The 18,982-nt window shown below is 50.8% G+C and overlaps 1 protein-coding gene across 1 annotated transcript; it reads right to left on the bottom strand.

The window, feature by feature from the left end:
• Positions 1–2,712: 2,712 nt before the first annotated feature.
• Positions 2,713–17,355, bottom strand: Pitx2 (paired like homeodomain 2). Its single transcript, XM_059266616.1, has 4 exons — positions 17,199–17,355; positions 14,525–14,638; positions 6,408–6,613; positions 2,713–3,973 (listed from the first exon to the last, which is right to left on the bottom strand). Exons 1-4 carry the CDS (start codon positions 17,353–17,355, stop codon positions 3,410–3,412), a joined length of 1,041 nt encoding a protein of 346 aa, XP_059122599.1. The 3' UTR covers positions 2,713–3,409.
• Positions 17,356–18,982: the final 1,627 nt, after the last annotated feature.

Genomic DNA, 18,982 nt, shown 5'->3' with positions numbered 1-18,982 from the left:
TTTCTCTTACCATTACATTTATAAGTAAGTTCTGGGCATTACCTCTGAGATTGAGGAACTGGGAGGTGATGAAGAGGAGTGTGAGTTGTATACACCTTTCTCCCAGCCTCCGCCAACCTGAATCGAATCCCGTATTAGAAGAATGGTGAGTTTGAAGACCCTAAGGAGATTTTTTTTAAAGTCTTTATATATACAATAAAAACCCAGTTTTAATGTAGCCATCAAGGTGGATGAAAATTCAAGTGTGTAGCAAGTGAGTGGGTGAGTAGGACCTAGCGCCTACCCCACGGTGGGGCTAAGCAAGGCCTCCTTCGCTTTAAGCCAGGTTTGCTCTAGCGTTTTCCCTGAGGTGCGTCACTGGGCACCTAGGCCACTGAGGCCTGGCTCTCCCGCTCAGCGCTCGCTCGCTCGCTCGCTCGCCATGTTTGAACCCACGCGGGGGAGGTTGGTCTTCATGCTATAGATTACCTGAAAGTTTTCTTTAAGCACCTTTAATACACAACTAGCTCAGAAATCATTAAGAGACCTAGAGAAGGAGAAAAAATACCCTCACACTCACCGGTCATAAGTGTTGACATGCAGCAAAAATCGATTGAGTGGAACTGAGGTGGTGGAGGTGGCGATGGCTGGAGGGGGTGGGGTGGGGGGGATCCGCGCAGGAGCGGGAGGGGCGAGGGGGCAGGCTCCACCCGCTCGCAGGGGAACGAGGCTTCTCCGGCTCTGGGGGAAAGAGAGGAGCTGTCTGGAGGGTGAGTAGCCTGTGAGCCCTGGACGAAGCCCGAATGGAAGTCCAGAGAGCGTACGGGAGGTGTTTGAGACGGGCCTATCTTCTGTCCCAAGTCTCCGCCCCCAGTCTGAACCTCCAAAGTCGGGGAAGTGCTAACTCTATTTATTTATTTATCTATTTATCTATCTATTTATCTATCTATCTATCTATCTATCTATTTATTTACTTACTTACTTACTTATTTATTTATTTATTTATTTTCACTTTGATCTCCTCTAACAGAATTCAAGTTGGGCCAACAAACTAGGCTGAGACTCACCTCTTTAAACGTAGGCTCCCAAGTCACCCAGGGTTAGACCAGCCGGAGAAGTAAACCGGGCCAGCTGCCCTCGGCGGCTCTCTTCCAGGCAGGATCCCCAAATCTTTTACCCAGTTCGCTCCCCCTCTCAGCTCTCTGAGAGACACCGACTGGCTCCCCCACTCCACCCCCCCTTCCCTGTTCCAGAAGGCAAAGTCCGCCTTGGGTGACGGCTTTCCTCTCCACTGCTCTCAAGTGAACAAGGACGGAGGTGACCCTCGTCCAAAGGCCTTCTTCTATCTGCCCCCCACCGCCGCGTGATCCCGGCCCAGGACAGGGGCAAGGCTTTCAAGAGAAAGAAAGTTAATGTGCACGGAGCACTTGATCTTAAATCGGGCATATTATCTGCGATCTGTTTAAACAGCAGCAGCAGATGCTCGCAGAACAAAGACTCGGCGTCTGAGCTCCGAGAGCTCCTAGGTAGAGTTTCGGTGAGATAAAAAGAACTTAAGCGTAAAAACACCGGCTTTCTTGGCTTCAGAAAACCGGAGACCACTTTTCTCTACCAGTTCCCTGGGGTGGTGTTTGTCCTAGCATACTGTGGGGGGCGGGGTTGGGGTGGGGGACAAGAATAACAAAAGACCCCAGCACACCCTCGGTGACCCTCCCAGCGCCTAGGCCGCGAAGTCTTACGAGTTAGCCTTGTGTGCTAACTACTGGTTACGAAATCAAATTTCACATTTAACAAAAAGGAGCTAAAACGCCGCGTTGGAAGGAGGAGGCCGGGCTTAAAGTTCTTTCAAACACACTCACATGGACCTCATTCCCTGTTTAGATGTCAGAGGATGGGGGGAGGGCCCAAGCTGTAATTCATCTTGATTTGCTTCATTGTCCTGCAGTTTGCAAACTATAATCCTGTATAATTTCAGGAACAAGCAGGTTTAGAATTAATGGGTCAATATTATTTAAAACAAAACACAGGGAGCATGACCTTTGCCTCAACTACATATTGCTCTACAAGGCCCAGGAAACTCCACTCTAACCCTCGACCCCTGGGTTCTTTGACACACTGAAACTGCTGTAGTTATTAGAAATGGTCTTTGTTTCTTGCCATGTCTCCAAAGGACTTGGAAGTAGTAATACAATATAAATGAAGGATCTCTCTACTTAAGCCTCAGAGATAAACGTGGAGGCCTAAATATTTTGAACTGAAGGTGTTTCCTTGTGAATTTATTATAGATGTGTACCTTCTAAGAAGCTTATGTGTGTAAACTGTATATGTGTACACACTCCCATATTTCTCCGGAACAGTTGACTGGAGGTGTGGTTTTCCCTCTGACTGAGTGAGCTTAGGAATAATTCCAAGCTAGTTGGCATACTTCAAAATTTCTTTCACCTTTCTTCTTTCTCTGGTATTATTTGCTAACAACAATGGCATCTTATGGAGTTAGGCCAAAAAAAAAAAAAAATCAATCGAGACACATAACATGTTGCAGCTTCCCCACCTCCTCGGCACACTTCTTTTCCTCTTTTAGTTTCCAACGAATGGCTAGAATCTATTTCTATTGAATTTAAATACTGCCCTGTATGTTTGACTAGGCAGGCAGAGGAAACTGGTTTGTTTAGGAGGCAGTGATTGAGACATCCTGGCCAGGTGACAGAGGAAGGGAGAAAGAATCCACACCAATTTGTATGCAGTATATTTTACTTCCAAGAAATAAAACACATTTTTTTTCATATTTGCTGAAAAGTAAAACGATAATATCGTACGAAATGTTATACACAGGATAGTTGTACATAGCAGTTTCAGAAACAATGCATCCACCAGAGAAACTATTCTAGAACTTATATTCACACATTTTTATAATAATAATATGTTAGAAACATACAGTGTGGCATTTAGTATATACATTCCTTTGCTCGCAAGCGAAAATTCTAGCCGATTCTGTATAACATGCTTTCTTTTAAAGCCTAGACTTTAAAAACACTGTCGTGATAGTACTAACAACTGCTTTTATAAAATTAATTTGACATTTCGATATATATACATCCTTTCAGTCATTTTAATGTTAACAATGCTAAACTTAAAAAATAACAAGCTTATAGTAATGTTAAAATGTCATATCCAGTCAAACATTTGTTGGTGTACGCCTTCTCGCAACTGTTGGAAATACTTTCAGCGAAAGATGTCAGACACTTGGGGGCGTTCCTTTGAAATCAAAGGCGCTCTCTTTTTTAATTCAGTGGTTTCTTTTCCTCCGATATACTCTTTTCCCTCTTCCCTTCCGTAGTGCGCACGACCTTCTAGCACAATTCTCAGTCTTTCTGGGGGCAGAGTTGCCCCCCCTCCGACCGTCCTCGGATCCCCGCGCCCTGGGCGCGGTTCACACCGGCCGGTCGACCGCGTACTGGCAAGCACTCAGGTTGGAGGCCGGGTTCTGCACGCTGGCGTAGCCGAAGCTGGAGTGCTGCTTGGCTTTCAGTCTCAGGCTGGCCAGGCTCGAGTTACAAGTGTCCCTATACACGTACGGAGGGGTCGGCGGCGCGTAAGGACAGGCGGGCGTCGGCACCGCGGAATTCAGCGACGGGCTGCTCAGGTTGTTCAAGTTATTCAGGCTATTGAGGCTGGAGCCCGGGACGCCGGTCACCGCGGAGGGCACCATGCTGGACGACATGCTCATGGAGGAGATGGAGTTGGGCGGGGAGAACATGCTCTGCGACGACAGGGGGTTGACGTTCATAGAGTTGAAGAAGGGGAAGCTCTTGGTGGACAGGGACGCCGACGTGAGGCCCTTGGCGGCCCAGTTGTTGTAGGAGTAGCCGGGGTACATGTCGTCGTACGGTTGCATGAGCCCGTTGAACTGCGGCCCGAAGCCGTTCTTGCACAGCTCGGCCTGCTGGTTGCGTTCGCGCTTCCTCCATTTGGCCCGGCGATTCTTGAACCAAACCTGGGGTGGTGGGGGGTAAGGGGTGAGACAGAGGGGCACAGAGGCAACGATTGGTTAAAAACTCGTTCGCACACCAAGTGCCAGAAGCCAACCCGGGTCACCCTCTTGCTGCCTGCCCCGCGTCCCTGCAGTCTACAAGCCACTGGGAACAGTGAACACGGTACTGGCTGGCGCGTGTCCCAGGCCTTGGTAAAGCTCCGAGGCCTAGTCCTCTGCAGCTCCAGAGCCTGGGCTCTGAGCTGTGCCACAATGCCCCGGTCGAACGCCTAACTGCCTACCGGTCGCTTGATCCCCCAACCTAGGCCCTACCTGGGGTCCAAACACACTGCAGAACGAACAGGGCCATTCCCGGACCTTGCAAACTTGCTTCCATTCCAAAGCCACAGATCCAGCCATGAGGACCAGAGGCCCTGAGAGGGCACCCACTCTCCTCCCACACAACCCCTCCCTTCCCCCCAGTACCTCCGTGCTCGCCCCCCCACCCCCACCCCCACAACGCGCTAGGACCCGGACGCGACACCCTTTCTTTCCTAGAAAAACAACCAAATGAAAGGCAAAAAGCCCACCTCCTCGTCTGCTCGTTAGATTCCAGGAGCTAGGCAACCCGGGAACCCTGAACCAGCCTGTCCACAGCCCTCCACCTCCCTCGGGTTTGCTCTGTACCACCCCACGCCCACGCAGGCCTCGCCAGCTACCGGCTCAGCTCTGGACCGGACCGGTGCAGTCGTTCGGCTTTGCGGGAGGCTACTCAAGCTGGCCAGCCCCCAACCCCGCGTCCCGTGGCCCCGCCACAACCCCTCTTCCAATCCACACCGGGCCCACCAGTCGCCCCAGACGGCGGCTTTTGTGTATTGGAGCGAGGCCTGGCCCAGCAGCTCAGAGCTGACACTGGTGATGTTTCACATTACACATCTCCGTCGCGCCCAGCCGTCTAATCCGCTTTTTTTTTTTCCCTTTTTTCCTTTCATTCTTGATTTCCTTTTTTTTTTTTTTTCTCCCCCTTCCTCTTTGCACTCGATTGCTATAAAAAGCAAGCCTCACGCACTTGGCTGAACAAGTGAGCGCCTGGAAGGAGGCAACTGGAGCAAGCACCCGCGGCAGAGGAACAGGGCCGCAGAAAAGCGGGTGGGGTGGGAGGGCTCTCCCCGGGGATTTCGGTGAAAGACAAATTGTGTCTTTATTTTAATTACTTGTCATTTCTACTCCAGGCCTTCTAAACTTTGACCAGGCGAGAAGAATACGTGCAAGGCCCATCGTTCCCTGACGCGAAAGAAAGCTAAAGACTGACCTTGCTCAAAACCACGCGGCCCCAGCAGGAGCGCTGGCCCGGGCAGTTAAACTAAAACCACTCCCCACTTCTTCCCGGCTCCTTTATCAGTCGCCACAGAAAAGCCAGCAGCCGTGCGGCGCTCACAGTGTCTTCCTTCTCTTTGCTTTGGGAATACACTTTAGTTTTTATTTTCGTTGTTGTTTAATATTCTTTTTCTTTTTGCTCCCTCCCTTCTTTTTTCCCCCCCCTTTCTTTCTTCTACACAGACTGCGTTTTATAAAACAGCGATCTCTGGAGTTTTCTGGGTTCCATTTTTCCTCTTTCAGAATCTTAACAATTTTGGAAATTCCCACCGACCGGCGTTAAACCAGGATACTTCTACTGGGTAATTTATTTAAGCCTTTTTCCCCCCCTACAGTCCGTAAAGGAGCAGATTTGCTACAGAGTAAAGGTAAGCTCTCTTTATAAATCTATAACTATAATTAAGCGAGGGATGTGAGTACAGCCTTCAAAGAGCTGAACTTCCTCGAGAAGATAAATAAACCAAATTAAACCGTCTTTCTTCTCCTTTCTTTCTAAAAGTGCTAGCAGAACAGTCGTTACTTCCAAGGATTACAAAACTAGGTAGTTGAGTGTGAGAGAAGTCTGAATGGCTGAAAAACCCGCCCCGGAAAAGACCTGTGAGCAACTCTTGCTAGCCGCTGAGAGAAAAGGCTGGGCCCGGCTGGGCGCGAAGGTTCTCCAGCGAGGCCAACCCTTGCGTGTTTCTGGAGGGTTTTCTTGTTCTAGGCGCACAGGTTGGAGCCTGTTCACAGCTCCTGGCAGGGAGGGATTTTATTGGCGCTCGTCTGGCGACGGCAAGCCGGGAACACAATGCCCTTTGCTGAGGAATGCCCGCGCGGCTCAGCTTGGGAGGGCGCCGGATGGCCCGGCAGAGAGCGGGCGAGGCTCTCGGCGCCTGCGCCAGGCCAGCCGCTCTGTCTGGGAACCGGGAGCGGTAACCCCGGGCACACTTGCCGCCTGGAGGCCTTCGGCCTTGCTTCTTGTAAAGCTGCTTCCCACCGGCGCCCAGCTGCCTTGCACCCACCGCCACCCCGGCTCTGCAGGGTCTGAAGCTAAGGCCTTCCCCCTGGTTGTCCCAGACTGGGTGCTGCTGGTTCCTACCCGGACTCGGGCTTCCGTAAGGTTGGTCCACACGGCGATTTCTTCGCGAGTGGACATGTCTGGGTAGCGGTTTCTCTGGAAAGTGGCTTCCAGCTCCTGCAGCTGCTGGCTAGTGAAATGAGTCCTCTGCCGGCGTTGCCGCTTCTTCTTGGAGGGGTCCTCGGCTCCCACATCCTCATTCTTTCCCTGCTGGCCCTTATCTTTCTCTGAAACAGCAAAACGAAACAGAACAAAAAGAAACACACACAGTTTCGGTCAGATTCCCACTTGCAAAACGTGAGCTCCTAAGCGGGTCGGGTGGCAGAGATGGCACCGAGAGCCCGGCCGCTGGAAGGGGACAGGGCTGTGCCCGGGCGGCTCAGTTCCATAGGGAGCGCTGCGTCTGGGGGTGAGCCGTGGAAGTGTGGGTGTGTGCGCCCCGTTTCCTCCCCTCCCCCAGCGCCGCACGTTTTATTTACACGTTTATCTCACTGAGGCGGTACACTCGTTTTTATAGCCTTTGCTCACAAGCATACAGCCCTGAGAAGACACATCTTTCAAGACACGCACATGTGCGTGGTTTACAGGCAACACCCCCCCCCCCCCAAACCTCAGGTTTCCTCGCAGTTTTGGAAGGCTAGGAAAGGGGATGTTGGGATACAGGTAGGAATCCAAGTTGGCCAGCTCTTCACCGGGTGGGGAGTTATGTCTCCTTGCCAAGGGCCTTTCTAAGCAGTTTCAGAAATACTTTTTTAAAGGAGGGAGGCTCCTTGGGAGGTAAAGGCCAACAAGAGAATAGGGATAGAGGCGGGGCGGTCCCTGAACGTCCTTGGATCGAAATGCTGAGGCATTTGTGACCTAAAAAAACCAAGGTAGACACGGTGGCGTGTGCCGGATTACTCGCGCCACGGGAACCAAGTCGGTGGGGGACCGAATGGAAGGGACAGGGTCACTAGAATTACGGCTCCCGGAAGTTCTGCGTTGAGCTAACAGAACGACCACTCCCACCACGCCTCCCCCAGGAGGGGGCGACTTCCTCGGGGGATCAAGAGGACCAGGAGGCGCCGGGGGGGCTGCGCTCAAGTGTCCGTGGGGCAGCGCGGCGCCTTACCTGAGGCTTCAGGGCTGGAAGTATCGGAGATTGTGTGCACCTCCAGTCTGTGTTTGGAGGAGTCCAGGGAGCGGGGCTGACCAGGGGCCAGGACCGAAGCCATGGCTAACGCCTGGGGATGGTGACAGAAGGGTGAGGAGGAGGCCGACAGCTTAGTCCCGGCTGCTCGGTGCTCCAAGGGCAGCGGGCCTTTCATGCAGTTCATGGACGAGGGAGTGCGGCGCGCTAGGAGTCCCGGGCTACCGCCCGCCGAGCCCCGGTGGCCGCCGGTTCTGGGTGGCACTCTAGACGCCGAGCGTCCCCGTGTTAGCCGAGACGGCAGAGCTAGGGGACGCAACCCCTGCCGAGTCCTCCAGCCAAGCTCCCCTCCCCGTCTTCTCCAGCTGCAGGCTCCAGCCAAAAGTGTTCGGGCAGCCGAAAGTCAGGGGGTCAACGGAGACTTGGGGACGTGGGCAGGAGGGAGCCGCTGCGAGCCTCTTTAGGGAGCCGACTTCCACGATCCAAAGCGAAACAAGAATGGGCAAAGACCCTTCTCTTGCCTCCCTCCCTCCCTCCCCCAGATACCCCTCCAATAAGGGCAGTTACGGGCGCGCTCTGCCCGCCCCCCGCGCTGCAGCCCTGACAGCGATGTGTCAAGAGTGACAGGGACAGGTAGCTGATATTAGATCCCCCGCGGCGGCTGCAGCCGCCACGGCCACGGCGCGGGCCTCCGATCACACCCTCCGCGGCGCGCACGCACACACCCTCGGGCCGTCGAGCTGGAGCCGGGCCCCCCGCCGCAGCTCAGCTCCAGACACCCCGGCGAGCGACGGACAAGATCTGTGGCTCCGTGTTTCCCTGTTGGCCTAACATCTTAAAACCAGAGGCGGGCTTCCTGGTGGCGAGACGTCACTCTGCGGCGGCCCTCCCCAGCTCTCCCCGCCTCCGCCTCCTCCCAGACCCTTCTCGGGGTCGGAGTGACGTGGCTCCACACCAATCGCGAGGCCCCGAGCCGCGGCAGAGGGATGGTTCTGTCTGCACCTATCAGCAGTGCGAGGCCCAACTAATTCCCAGCTGTGCCCACCGGGTCTACACAGGCGCGCTCCTGGGAATTCTGCTCCCGCCCGGCCAAAGGCAACCCGGCTTTTGGTTAGGACTGGAAGGTGGAGAGAGGAGGCTTGGGGTCGGAGGGTTGGGGGAAAAAAGAAAAGTCGAGGACCGAAAGGTACACGGTTCAGCAAGCACCCCCTTTTCTCTTCCTTTTGTGTCTCACCACATCCATTTCTAGACCAGAGTTCCCCCACACCCCGGGCCAGGACAGAAAGGAGATGTGCTACCTAAAGCTATGAAGTTAAAAACACCAGCAAATCACCTTTCCCCATCTTAATTCCGCCCCCCACCCCGTTCGCCTGTCCGGTGAATGTCGCGCTAATCTGAGGAAGCTTTACTTTAATTGCAAAGAAGACAGAGTCTTGAAAAGGCAGGCTAATAAATTAGAAATCGAGAAGAAAATGGACCCGTCAAAAGGAAATTACCTTGACTTTAGTCGAACAACTGCTTGGTGGTTCACTCTGGATTTATACATGAATAAAAAGTCGCCTCAAATCACGTCCTCTGTAATGCTTATTAGTCCCCAGACAGAAAACTCACAATAGAGTAGAAACCCTAACCCAGCGCTTTCGAAATGCTGAAAGCTTATCCATTCTGCTTAACGTTGATTAAGACACATCCTAGGTCTTTCAAATTCCTTGTACACTGTATTAAGTTCGTCCTAGCCAGAGAGAGAGCTATGCTTTAAATTCGACTCCCTTGTTTACTTTATTATCAATCAGATTCAAATCCAGGCTTTAGCCCCTGGAATCAACAACCTTGAGCTAATTATATAGAAAATATGCCTTAATGAATTTCCATACAATTAAGGACGTTGCCAAGTGACCAATTTCAAGGATGATTTTTAACAGTCATTTTCTTTTCCTAGGGAGCTCAAGGAGTAGACAGAACCAGTAGGTTTGTGCTGGGGGGGGGGGGAGAGGGAAGAGGGGAGGAGGAGAGGGTGCAGCCTAGAGGACTGCCCAACTAGGACAAGCAAAGCCTTTTTCATTTGTATAAAACAAAACAGGTCACTCGTGGAGGCATCAGCACGGTGCAGCATTATTCCAAAGGGAATTTAAGTCCCAAAGAAATAAATTCAAACACATTCAAAATAATTTTTTTCCCCTCTAAATTCTTTGTGGGACTAGAAGGGAGGAGTCTGCTCAGTGTTGGAGCTCTTACCTAGCTCTCAGGAGGTTCTGGGCTTGAGATCTAGTCACACACACACACACACACACACACACACACACACACACACACACAAACACCTTTTGTCCCCCAGCCTAGGTCGGCTAAAGAACACAAAGCAAACCTAGCCCTCTCCCCCAGTTTCTGCATTGGTGATTGTTTTACCCTGGAGTTAGTGTTATCATCCCTGAGCATAATTTGTTTGACATTACAGTCAATGATTTGCAATGCCAGTATAAGGAATCTTCAGCAGATTCCCTCCTAGCCCTTATTCACAAGGTTGGGGAACTTAGCCTGGCACTAAGCAGATGAAGCTGACTACAGATATATTTATAACATTTGTCTCTCTTCTACCCTTACCCCCCACCACCGCCAATGCTATCAACAATTCCTCCCATCTTAAATACTCAAGACCATCCAAAGGACCAACACGAGAATTATTTCCAGGCTCGTCACACCACTGTCATTCCATTTTGAGAATCTGGCTACCAGGAGACATTTCTTCATAAGCTCTAGGTCAGCACTCTTGGTTTTTAACCATTTATTCTGCCTCACCCTGTCCTACCCACACAAACACACACACACACACACACACACACACACACACACACACACACACCTGCTCAGAGCAGAACACAAGCCCTTGTGGCAGACCTGCGTTAACTGAGGCTCATACATCCAGCTATATTAGGTCCTGCAACCTTATCACTAAATTATACACATTACACCAGCAGCCTGTTGGTAAAGAAGGTTAAATTAATTTACATTCTACTCATTATCTGGTGCTTAAATGACGCATTTTATCCCTGAGATTTGGTGGGCCAATCTTCTTCTCAGACCCCACAGCGTTTCACTGAAGACAATGTTCTTACATTTGTAGTGGGTTTTATCTGATAAGACTCTAATTTGCTTAAGTCTTTTAAATAAGGGTTTTAAATGTTTCTAGCCATTTTCTTATTGAATTTCCTCTAATTCCCTCAAGATCATAAAGTATATGTGTAAAGTAAATATTTTTCTCCTGTGCACTTGCCAGCAAATGACCTATAACTAAGTCAATATGAATCTTTTCTGCCCAATATGTTTACTAATCATATTCTAGTTTCTTCTTTTAAACCCCATCATGACTGTGGGTATCACAATACAACAGCCCATTAATGCTTCATTTCATGATAGACTCCATTGCATCAAAGAATGAAAAATTCTCTACTTTGACGGGCATACTCTTCTTTGCCTCAAGATTTGAATCTTGAAGTGTCAAAAACAGTTGTTTTTGTTGTTGTTGATTTGTTTGTTTTTGAGGCTAGGGACCTTTTTGAAGACTTATTTTTCTGCAAAACTGAGAGGGTGCAAAGAGCCATATAGATTTCCAACATCATCTTGCATTCAACCCAGAGACTTTCAGCTTACGCTCTGGTGGCTCCACTCTTCTGGTAGAACATTATATAGAAACACACACACACACACACACACACACACACACACACACACACACACACCACAGGGCCTCAGCCAGACCCCCAAATGGATGGAAAACCCAAGGGTAAGTGGTTTTTCCTTATAGTGCCAAATTATGGGAGATTTTGGAAAGATACAGATACACAGACAGCCAAGTCTAAACAGATAAAAACTTTAGATTGTGTGGAATCGTTAATGTCAAGAGAATAAAGGCATCCAAGCAGTATTCAGAGAATGCTGATTAAAGTAAAAACAGAATCGCACATCATTGAGGTATATTCATGTGTACATCTGTTCACACACACGCATGTATGTACATGAGCACACATATACACAAACAACTGATTCAAATGTATTTAAAAGTATTTTTCACAGTCAGCTGACCCTGTCCTACTTGCTCTATATATGCCAAGCAGTTCTGATAGGATGTCACCTTTCCAGGACCCAAAGGGTTCATGCCAGAATAGGTTGTGGAGGTGTGTGACTGAGACCAAGAAATGCTTTGCAATGGAGACTTGGGGGTGGTGACCAAGTTTTGGAGTTGTAATCAGTTTGAGATTTGTGGACAGTCACAGGTGACTTAGACCATAGTCAAATCACACTTTCAGGGAATTCAGTACTACTGTGAACCCATGCTGTTGACTCCAGAAATGATGGTGACTTCACCCATCATCAAAGAAGTTTTCTATTCAAGAAACAAACAAACAAAAACAAAAACAAAAAAAAACAACCCCCCCCAAAAAAAAAGAAAGAAAAAGAAAAAAGAAAAGGGGGTGAGGGATCCTGGGCTCTGTCATGTGTCCTCCTTGGACCCAAGGAAAGGAAGCCTCATGTTAGGAGACACTAGCAGCCCCATCAGTTGGGTTTTCTTGCTTACTCCTTCCAAGAAAGACCCTCCAGGAGGGAGGTCGGTGACACAGGGTCAGGCGCGTTTTGAGCTGGTATTTGCCACTGATTGATGACCCGTCTTAAAGTCTTATTTAATTTCACACTCTTTAGTGTTAGTTAGGCAAAGTCCCTGGAGCCATCCCATCCCGGTGAGCAGTAGGTCTGGGCAGTCCCTTTTGGTGGTTACGGAGTACTGGGCTGAGACTGAATCAGTCAATCCTCCAATTTTGTGAAGATTCTGCCCTCAGAACTCCCCTGGAAGATGGCTCAATTAGAGGTCTCCCTGAACTGTCAGGTCATCAGGAGGGGTGTGTGTAGCCCCAGGTGTCTCAAGGACTAGGCCTGGCCAGGACTTGGCCACATGATGGGTAGTGAGTGTGTGTGTGTGTGTGTGGGGGGGTAGTGTTGGGCACAGAGGTCAGAGGAGGCCTGGCACTGTACCCAGAGAAGTGGCCTTTTATTCCCTTTCAACTGAGTGGGCTTTGTTTTGACACGCCAGGCTGGAAAAGACCCCCCCCCTCCCATGAAAGTGACCACCCCTCCCAAATTAAAAGCTTCAGAGTGGATGGTTTTTCTCGTTCCCTGAACACAAGAAGAAGTCCAGGTTTGTCAGAGAGGAGGGTTCTGTTGTAAAGCAGAAGGCTGAAGATGAGCTACCATGGCATCCCCATAGAAACATCCCTCTACCTCTCCAGTCTAACTGTTCAACCTCTTGAAGTGGTTTGGGGTGACAGCCTAAGGAGGTATTAGGGTGCCCACTGCCCAGTGAGAAAAGCAAAAGAAATCGGGAGGAAGGGGGTGCTGGCATGACTAACCCAGGAACAGCTAATGTCCCCTCACAGGTTTGCCCCGAGCGTGGCAGGTTTACTAGGCACTCATTTAATTTCTAGAAAGCACCACTTTACTGAGCCATGAGATTGGTATACTTAGATGTGATGTAGGGGTATAGAGAAGAGAGGGAGGGAGAAAAGAAAATAGAGACAGCGAGAGAGGAGAGGAGGAGAGGAGAAGCTGAGGAGAGCAAGGGAAGAGAAGGAACATGAAAATAAATATAGATATCCAGGTTTGGAGAATGGGAAGTGCAAGCGGCTAACTGAAGTCACTTAAAAAAAAATAATTGGATTAAACCAATCCTCTCTCTCCAGCTCATGTTCTCCTCCTTTTCCTTTCTCTTCCTCTCCCTTTTTTTCCTGTTTTTTTTTTTCTCTCTCTTCCAGACATGCTGGTAGCTAACATACAGCATTAGTTGCCATGGTGACCATAAATCACATAAATCCAAAAATACCCACCTATAATCTGAGATGAAGCTTTTATTTCCCTAGCGAAATAATATTTTAAAAGCTGTCAGCTGACAAAAAAAAAAAAAAAAAAAAAAGGAACCCACCTCATTGTAGTAACCTTCGTAATGTATTACTCTAAAGGTTTAAATCAAAATGTCAGCCCGTTCAAAACATGCTGGGAGAATCGTGGGCACTCCGTGTCAGATCCTCACAAAGACGTTGAGGACGCCATCACTCCTGATGGTTCTTCCACACACGCACACACTTGTGCATGAGCGTGTTCCAGTATGTTCTTCCCTACGCCTCAACTGCTTTAGTCTTAGTGGACTCTAGGCACTGGTTTGTAAAAGGAGGGAGTGTCCTGTTGAGGCTTTTTAGGGGCCTTTTTGTGTCGCACGTGGGTCATTAATCCATCTGGGGGGTGGGTGATCTTTGGATGGCTTTTGGATAGGTACGTCTTAAAGAAGTTCAGAAGAAAGAGAAAAGAGTAAAGCTGCATTCAGCAAAGCTGCATTCTGGAGAGCTGAGCGGTCAAGCGCGGTGGTTAGCGAAGTTCAGAAAGAATGGGTCTTGTCTCCCACCCCAGCCTTCTTTCCCAAGGGAAGAAACTTTCCCGGTTGGAGTCCCCGGGGAGGGGCCTGCGGCTGCAGTTGGGCCTTTTGTCTTCTAACTTGGGCTTGTTGTCTTTTGCCTATCTTGGATTACAGGGTATTCGCCTAGATGAAGAGCCATTAATTACCCATTCAGTCAATATTAGGAAGACGACAAAGCTTTTTACATAGGATTAAGAAGACATCAGATTGTTCCATTAGTATATTCCTGCTCACGAATAAGCTTTCGTTATACATTTCCTTTTCCCCGGAGTCGCTCTAACAACTGCTGCATATATTAACAGCAGCCTGTGCCGAGTAACAGCCTAAGCGGGCTAAAGAAACTTTGAGTGAGAATGGAGGCGGCCGGAAGGAACGCCACCTGCAAAGGACGCTTGCCACCGGTCATCAGGGACGAACTACCTGGACAGCTGGTACTATTTCCCGCTGGGGCTGGGGGTTGGAAACCACTGGCGCAGAGGCCGCTTCTGCCAACAGACTGCAGGTTTAATGGTGGTGGAGGCAGTGTCCAGTGGGGGGGAAGAAAACAGATACCTGCCACCACGCAGCTCTCCTGTCGCTTTGCTTTTTCAAGCCTCACATCTCCTTCAGCTAGCGCCTGTACCTTGCCTCCTCTGTCACAGCCAAGATCTCTCCACTTTCTCGGGGCTCAGATCCCCGCCCCAGGCACCACCATTTTGCATTTGCGACCGGCTGGTTTAAATGCCTCTCCTTAGGCCTCCCGTTTAAGTGGCTTCATAATGGCGAAGGGAAACCGAACCGAACCGTTGGCGGTTCGTGGCTACATTAGAAGTCCACATAGCTCGAGCTCCGCCAGCATTCTCTAATGATGTGAGTGGGGACCCAAGAAGGAAACTGTGCCCATTCGAGGGCCAGAGTTTACCCATATCCTCCAAAAGATTGAGCTGGCACCCTGGGAGACCGGGTATGTGGGGACCCAGGGTTTGGGGAGGGACCTTAGAGTTTCCTTCCTAGGCGGGGGAAAATCTGGGACTTGGCACGATCAGAATACTTTCAGCCCAGCCATTCTGTCAAAGCTATTTAAAAATTAATGGCATGGCCGGGGGTAGGGGGAAGCGGGTGAAGTCACAGGGCGAACTGGACAGGCTTTGAGGCCAAGCGGGCAGCGCTGTGGGCTTTCTGCCCTACTCTACAGCAGCGACTCCCAAAGATTCTGCACTCTGTTCTCTTCCTGAAGGTCAAGACCATTTTAAGAGTTCCTAAAAAACTCTGAGAAGTCCTCAGCTGGCCTCTGCTCCTTTCTGAAGGACCGGCCAAAATGCCTCCCTTTCCTGGTACCAGGCCATCTCTCTACTTTACTAACCCTCTCAACCCCTGCACTGTCTCCAGTTTCGAGATTTGAGCCTGATGGTAGGTATCAAGGAGCCTGGCTTAGGTCTGATGTGAACTGGAGTCTCTCTTAAGGAACACCTAGCTTCCGGTGTTTAAGGGAGGAGAGGTAGGTGCCATCACTGAATATTATAGCTCTCTCTTTGTCATCACATGCCACTTAAAACTATGTTTTCCTTTTTAAAAGAAACCCTTAAAGCACAGAAAATAAATCCCAATCAGAAGTTTGCATATTCCGTAAATTATTTTTATAATATCTAAAAGGTACTTAACTCTAGTGACCTTCCTGCAGTGACTGAGAGCTTTTACTTACTCATGTATGACATCTTTCCCCCCATCTATCAATTCATACACACACACACACACACACACACACACACACACACACACGACCAGTAAAATCAAGGCTTTCAGTATCTCTTCCCATCACATGCCTCTTTTAAATTAATGTCATTAAACGCGGTTGGACAGCAATTTTTCTTTTCGGTCCATAGATAGAAAAACAGATGTTTTGGCAATGTGAGATGAGAAGTCTTTCATACACGCTTTAGAACAGTCCGGCCTCCAAATAAAGGCTATTCTCTCTCTCTCTCTCTCTCTCTCTCTCTCTCTCTCTCTCTCTCTCTCTCTCTCTCTCTCCTTCTCCTCCTCCTCCTCCTTCTCCTGCTTCTCTTCCTCTTCCTCCTTGTTTTCCTCCTTTTAACATTTTCTATTTCTTTTCTTTCTCCTATCATCAAAAGCGAACGCCAGGGCACTTAACAGTGGGCACTGGACTCGGTAGGCTCCGGCACAGGCACATCCTGCCCACCTAACAAGGACCTTATCCCACCAAGGACTCTTTGAAGGGGTCCTGTGTCGATCAGCTCAAAGGCAGGCCACCTAGCTTCAGAAACAATTCTTTGGGTCAACGAAATCAAGGTTGGGGGTGGGGTCGAGTCTCCGGGTCAAAGCCCACAGGACGTAACTTGCCCTCTGCAAGGCGGCTGCCCACCCGCCCCCTGCGAAGTCACCTTCGAGCTCCCCTGGTCCGGTCAGAGCCCAGGCCGAGCTTGCACAAAGCATTCTCCCTGGGAGTCATCGCTGCTCTTGATTTTTAACCATTTCCCAAACATTCTCCGGTCTAATAATTTATTTTTACGACCGATTATCAAACAGAAGAAGAATTTAACACAATCTTAATGACAGAAATCACCCGACATTATCTCTGCACTGCCCCTATTTAACTCCTTGGGGTTAATCCCGGACAAGTGAGCGTTTAACTGGCCCAGCAGGACAACTGAGGATGTGTGCAGTGTCCCGCGGCGAAGCTGCAGCTTGTTTTAGACATTGTTTTATTTCAACATATGATGCTTTTCTCTCAGCAACACGGAGAAAGCCTTTGCTTCCCCCCCCCTTCTTCTTCTTAGTAATACGTTCTGTTTACTTCATGGGAGTTCTAAATTACCCCCTCTGGCACACATTACATTGTGTCCTTACACTTTAATCCGGAAGGAGGGGGTTAGGGGCCGAGGGCTGTGGGGAGTTTTATCTCCTCCCACTATCAAAGGTCAACAACCTCCTAAGGTTGGGCACTTACTTATTACGGAGCCTGGAAAACCCGGAGAATAGAAAACCGTAAATTGGAACTTCACATGTTTTCCAAAAGAAGGCCTCTTCACCTCTTATGTACATACATACATTATCTAAGGACAAGTTTCTATTTCTCCAAGGCCTTGACTGTGCGTGGGAGACATTTTTTAACCTTTTGCCCAAGTCTTCAGACTGGTCTAGGATGAAATCAGCCAGCCAAGGAACCACATTATCCAAGCCCAACCCACAGTAGTTAGTACAGCAGGGGGTCTCTCTGACAGAAGCTCACGACCCCAGCTGCCCTCCTGTGCTGCGCACAGTTGCTGTCTCAGGCTCTGCAGGGCTGTTGTCCGAACCCAGACCCTCCCTCCGAAGCGAGATTTCAGCACAACTTTACAGCGCTTGCCGGACGCGATAAACTGCACCCACAGGCCTGGGTGGGGCATGGCTGTGAGCTTCAGGGACCGGGTGGGCCCTGGTGGTGCTGCGTGCAGTGGGGCCGGACGAGCGACAGAGGTCGCTGTTGGACCACTTTGCGCGCCAGCTGGAGCGGTCGTGGTAGGCTGGGGCGTGCGCAGGGGATCAGACCACAGGGAGAGAGAAAAGGGAGAGGTGTTGGGTCTCAGGAGTGCAGTATAATTTGTGGAAAGGAATTAAAGTCCCCGGGACGGCTGCTTCGCGTTCTACCCAGAAGCCAATTGTCTAAGGTCTGCAGCGGGGACACCGGCTCCGGCGGCTTCGCCCGCCAACGCTTCACCGGAGTCCCGGAGTCCCGGAGGCGGGAGCCGGGCGCGCGGCCTGCGCTGCTGCCCTCCCCCTTACCATTGGCGCCGGGATGCTGCCGCGGGAACAGCTTGCTGCTGGCCGCCTCTTTCCGGCTCTCGGGAGAGTCCGTGAACTCGACCTTTTTGATTTCGGAGTCTTTGGAGAAGAGACATTCAACGGCCGCGGGCTGCACGCCTGGGCCGCGAGGGCGCCCGCCCCACGTGCGGTGGCAGGGGACGCCCGAGAGCGGCGGAAAGGAGCCCCGGGCGAGGGCCAGGGTTAGGGGGCGAGGCGGGACGGAGGAGAAAGAGGGACAGAGAGCAAAGACCCCATTAGAGAGGGACCGACCGCGTGCCCAGCCCTGGGGACCCCCCGGGCAACCCAGTGCGGACGGTGATCCGTCCCTGGGCCGCCCGACCGGCAGCCCGGAGGAGGGTCAGGGCAATCCTCGCTGGTTCACCTGAGTCCAAACCTCCCCCGCAAGACCAGGCCGCGGCTGTGTTAGTCTGGTTTCCTTTTTGCATAGACACCCCCCTGCCCCCGAGAAAGCTCCAGCTGTGGGGGGGGGGGGGCCTCCCTACAGAGCCGGTGCCTTCCCACCGCCCTGGTTTGGCGCAGTTCTCCCTTCCAGGGACCCCGGCTGGAGAAGTGGGCTCTTACCTAATTGCACACACGCCGACACTAGTTTGCGACAATTGGTCTCCATTCCCCGTTATCTGCAAAACAGAAGAGAGGCACGGCTTTGAGAAGTGGAGGCCGCCGGGAGCAGGAGGCCCAGAGGCGGCTGCTGGCGGGGAGGTCAGGATCAACTCCCCCTGTTAACACCCTACTAGGTGCTGGGGTTCAGGCACGCTTCTGCCGCCCCAGAGCTTCTGGGAGCCGAGCAGCTCTTTCCAGCTTCGAATCCAGGACTCCCACCGATGTTTACCTTGAGGGATTTATGTCCCCAGTTGCAGGGGGGAAAAGGCCCAGAGGTTAGGAGGCCATTAAAACCGCGGGCTTCTGGAGAAGCTGCGGGCACTACGTTCAAGGGCGCCTAGGCCCGGGAACAACCTTAAGCTTATACACCATTTGGGGGTGGGTAGAATAGACTTCTCTTTGGAAAGATCACCATTCAGTACGGTGTTAGTCAGTTTGAGCTCAGCAAACATTTGCAGAAGGCCAGAAAACAGCTTGCCCCGTCCCACAGAGCAACTTGCCCTCGGTTTTCTGTAATTCTGAAAGGAAGGGAGTCTCGGCTAAGGGTGCTCCAGGAGCGAGCTGAATTAGGGCCTCTCGTCCACCAGGAGCCGCGTTTCCATATTTAGC

Source organism: Peromyscus eremicus, chromosome 6 (genome assembly GCF_949786415.1).
Source record: "Peromyscus eremicus chromosome 6, PerEre_H2_v1, whole genome shotgun sequence".
Lineage (NCBI taxonomy): Eukaryota > Metazoa > Chordata > Mammalia > Rodentia > Cricetidae > Peromyscus > Peromyscus eremicus.
The sequence above is the reverse complement of the archived record's forward strand: the minus strand, read 5'-3'. Positions and strand labels throughout refer to the sequence as shown.

Bases quoted from the DNA above. Each gene is read 5' to 3' on its own strand.
- Pitx2 (XM_059266616.1), bottom strand. From the start codon at position 17,355: ATGCCCCACCCAGGCCTGTGGGTGCAGTTTATCGCGTCCGGCAAGCGC. The intron at 6,614-14,524 runs GTATCTGTTTTC...TTGCTGTTTCAG, and splicing joins GGAGAGCTGCGTGGTGGCAG to AGAAAGATAAGGGCCAGCAG. The intron at 3,974-6,407 runs GTAGGAACCAGC...CCACCACCCCAG, and splicing joins TTACGGAAGCCCGAGTCCGG to GTTTGGTTCAAGAATCGCCG.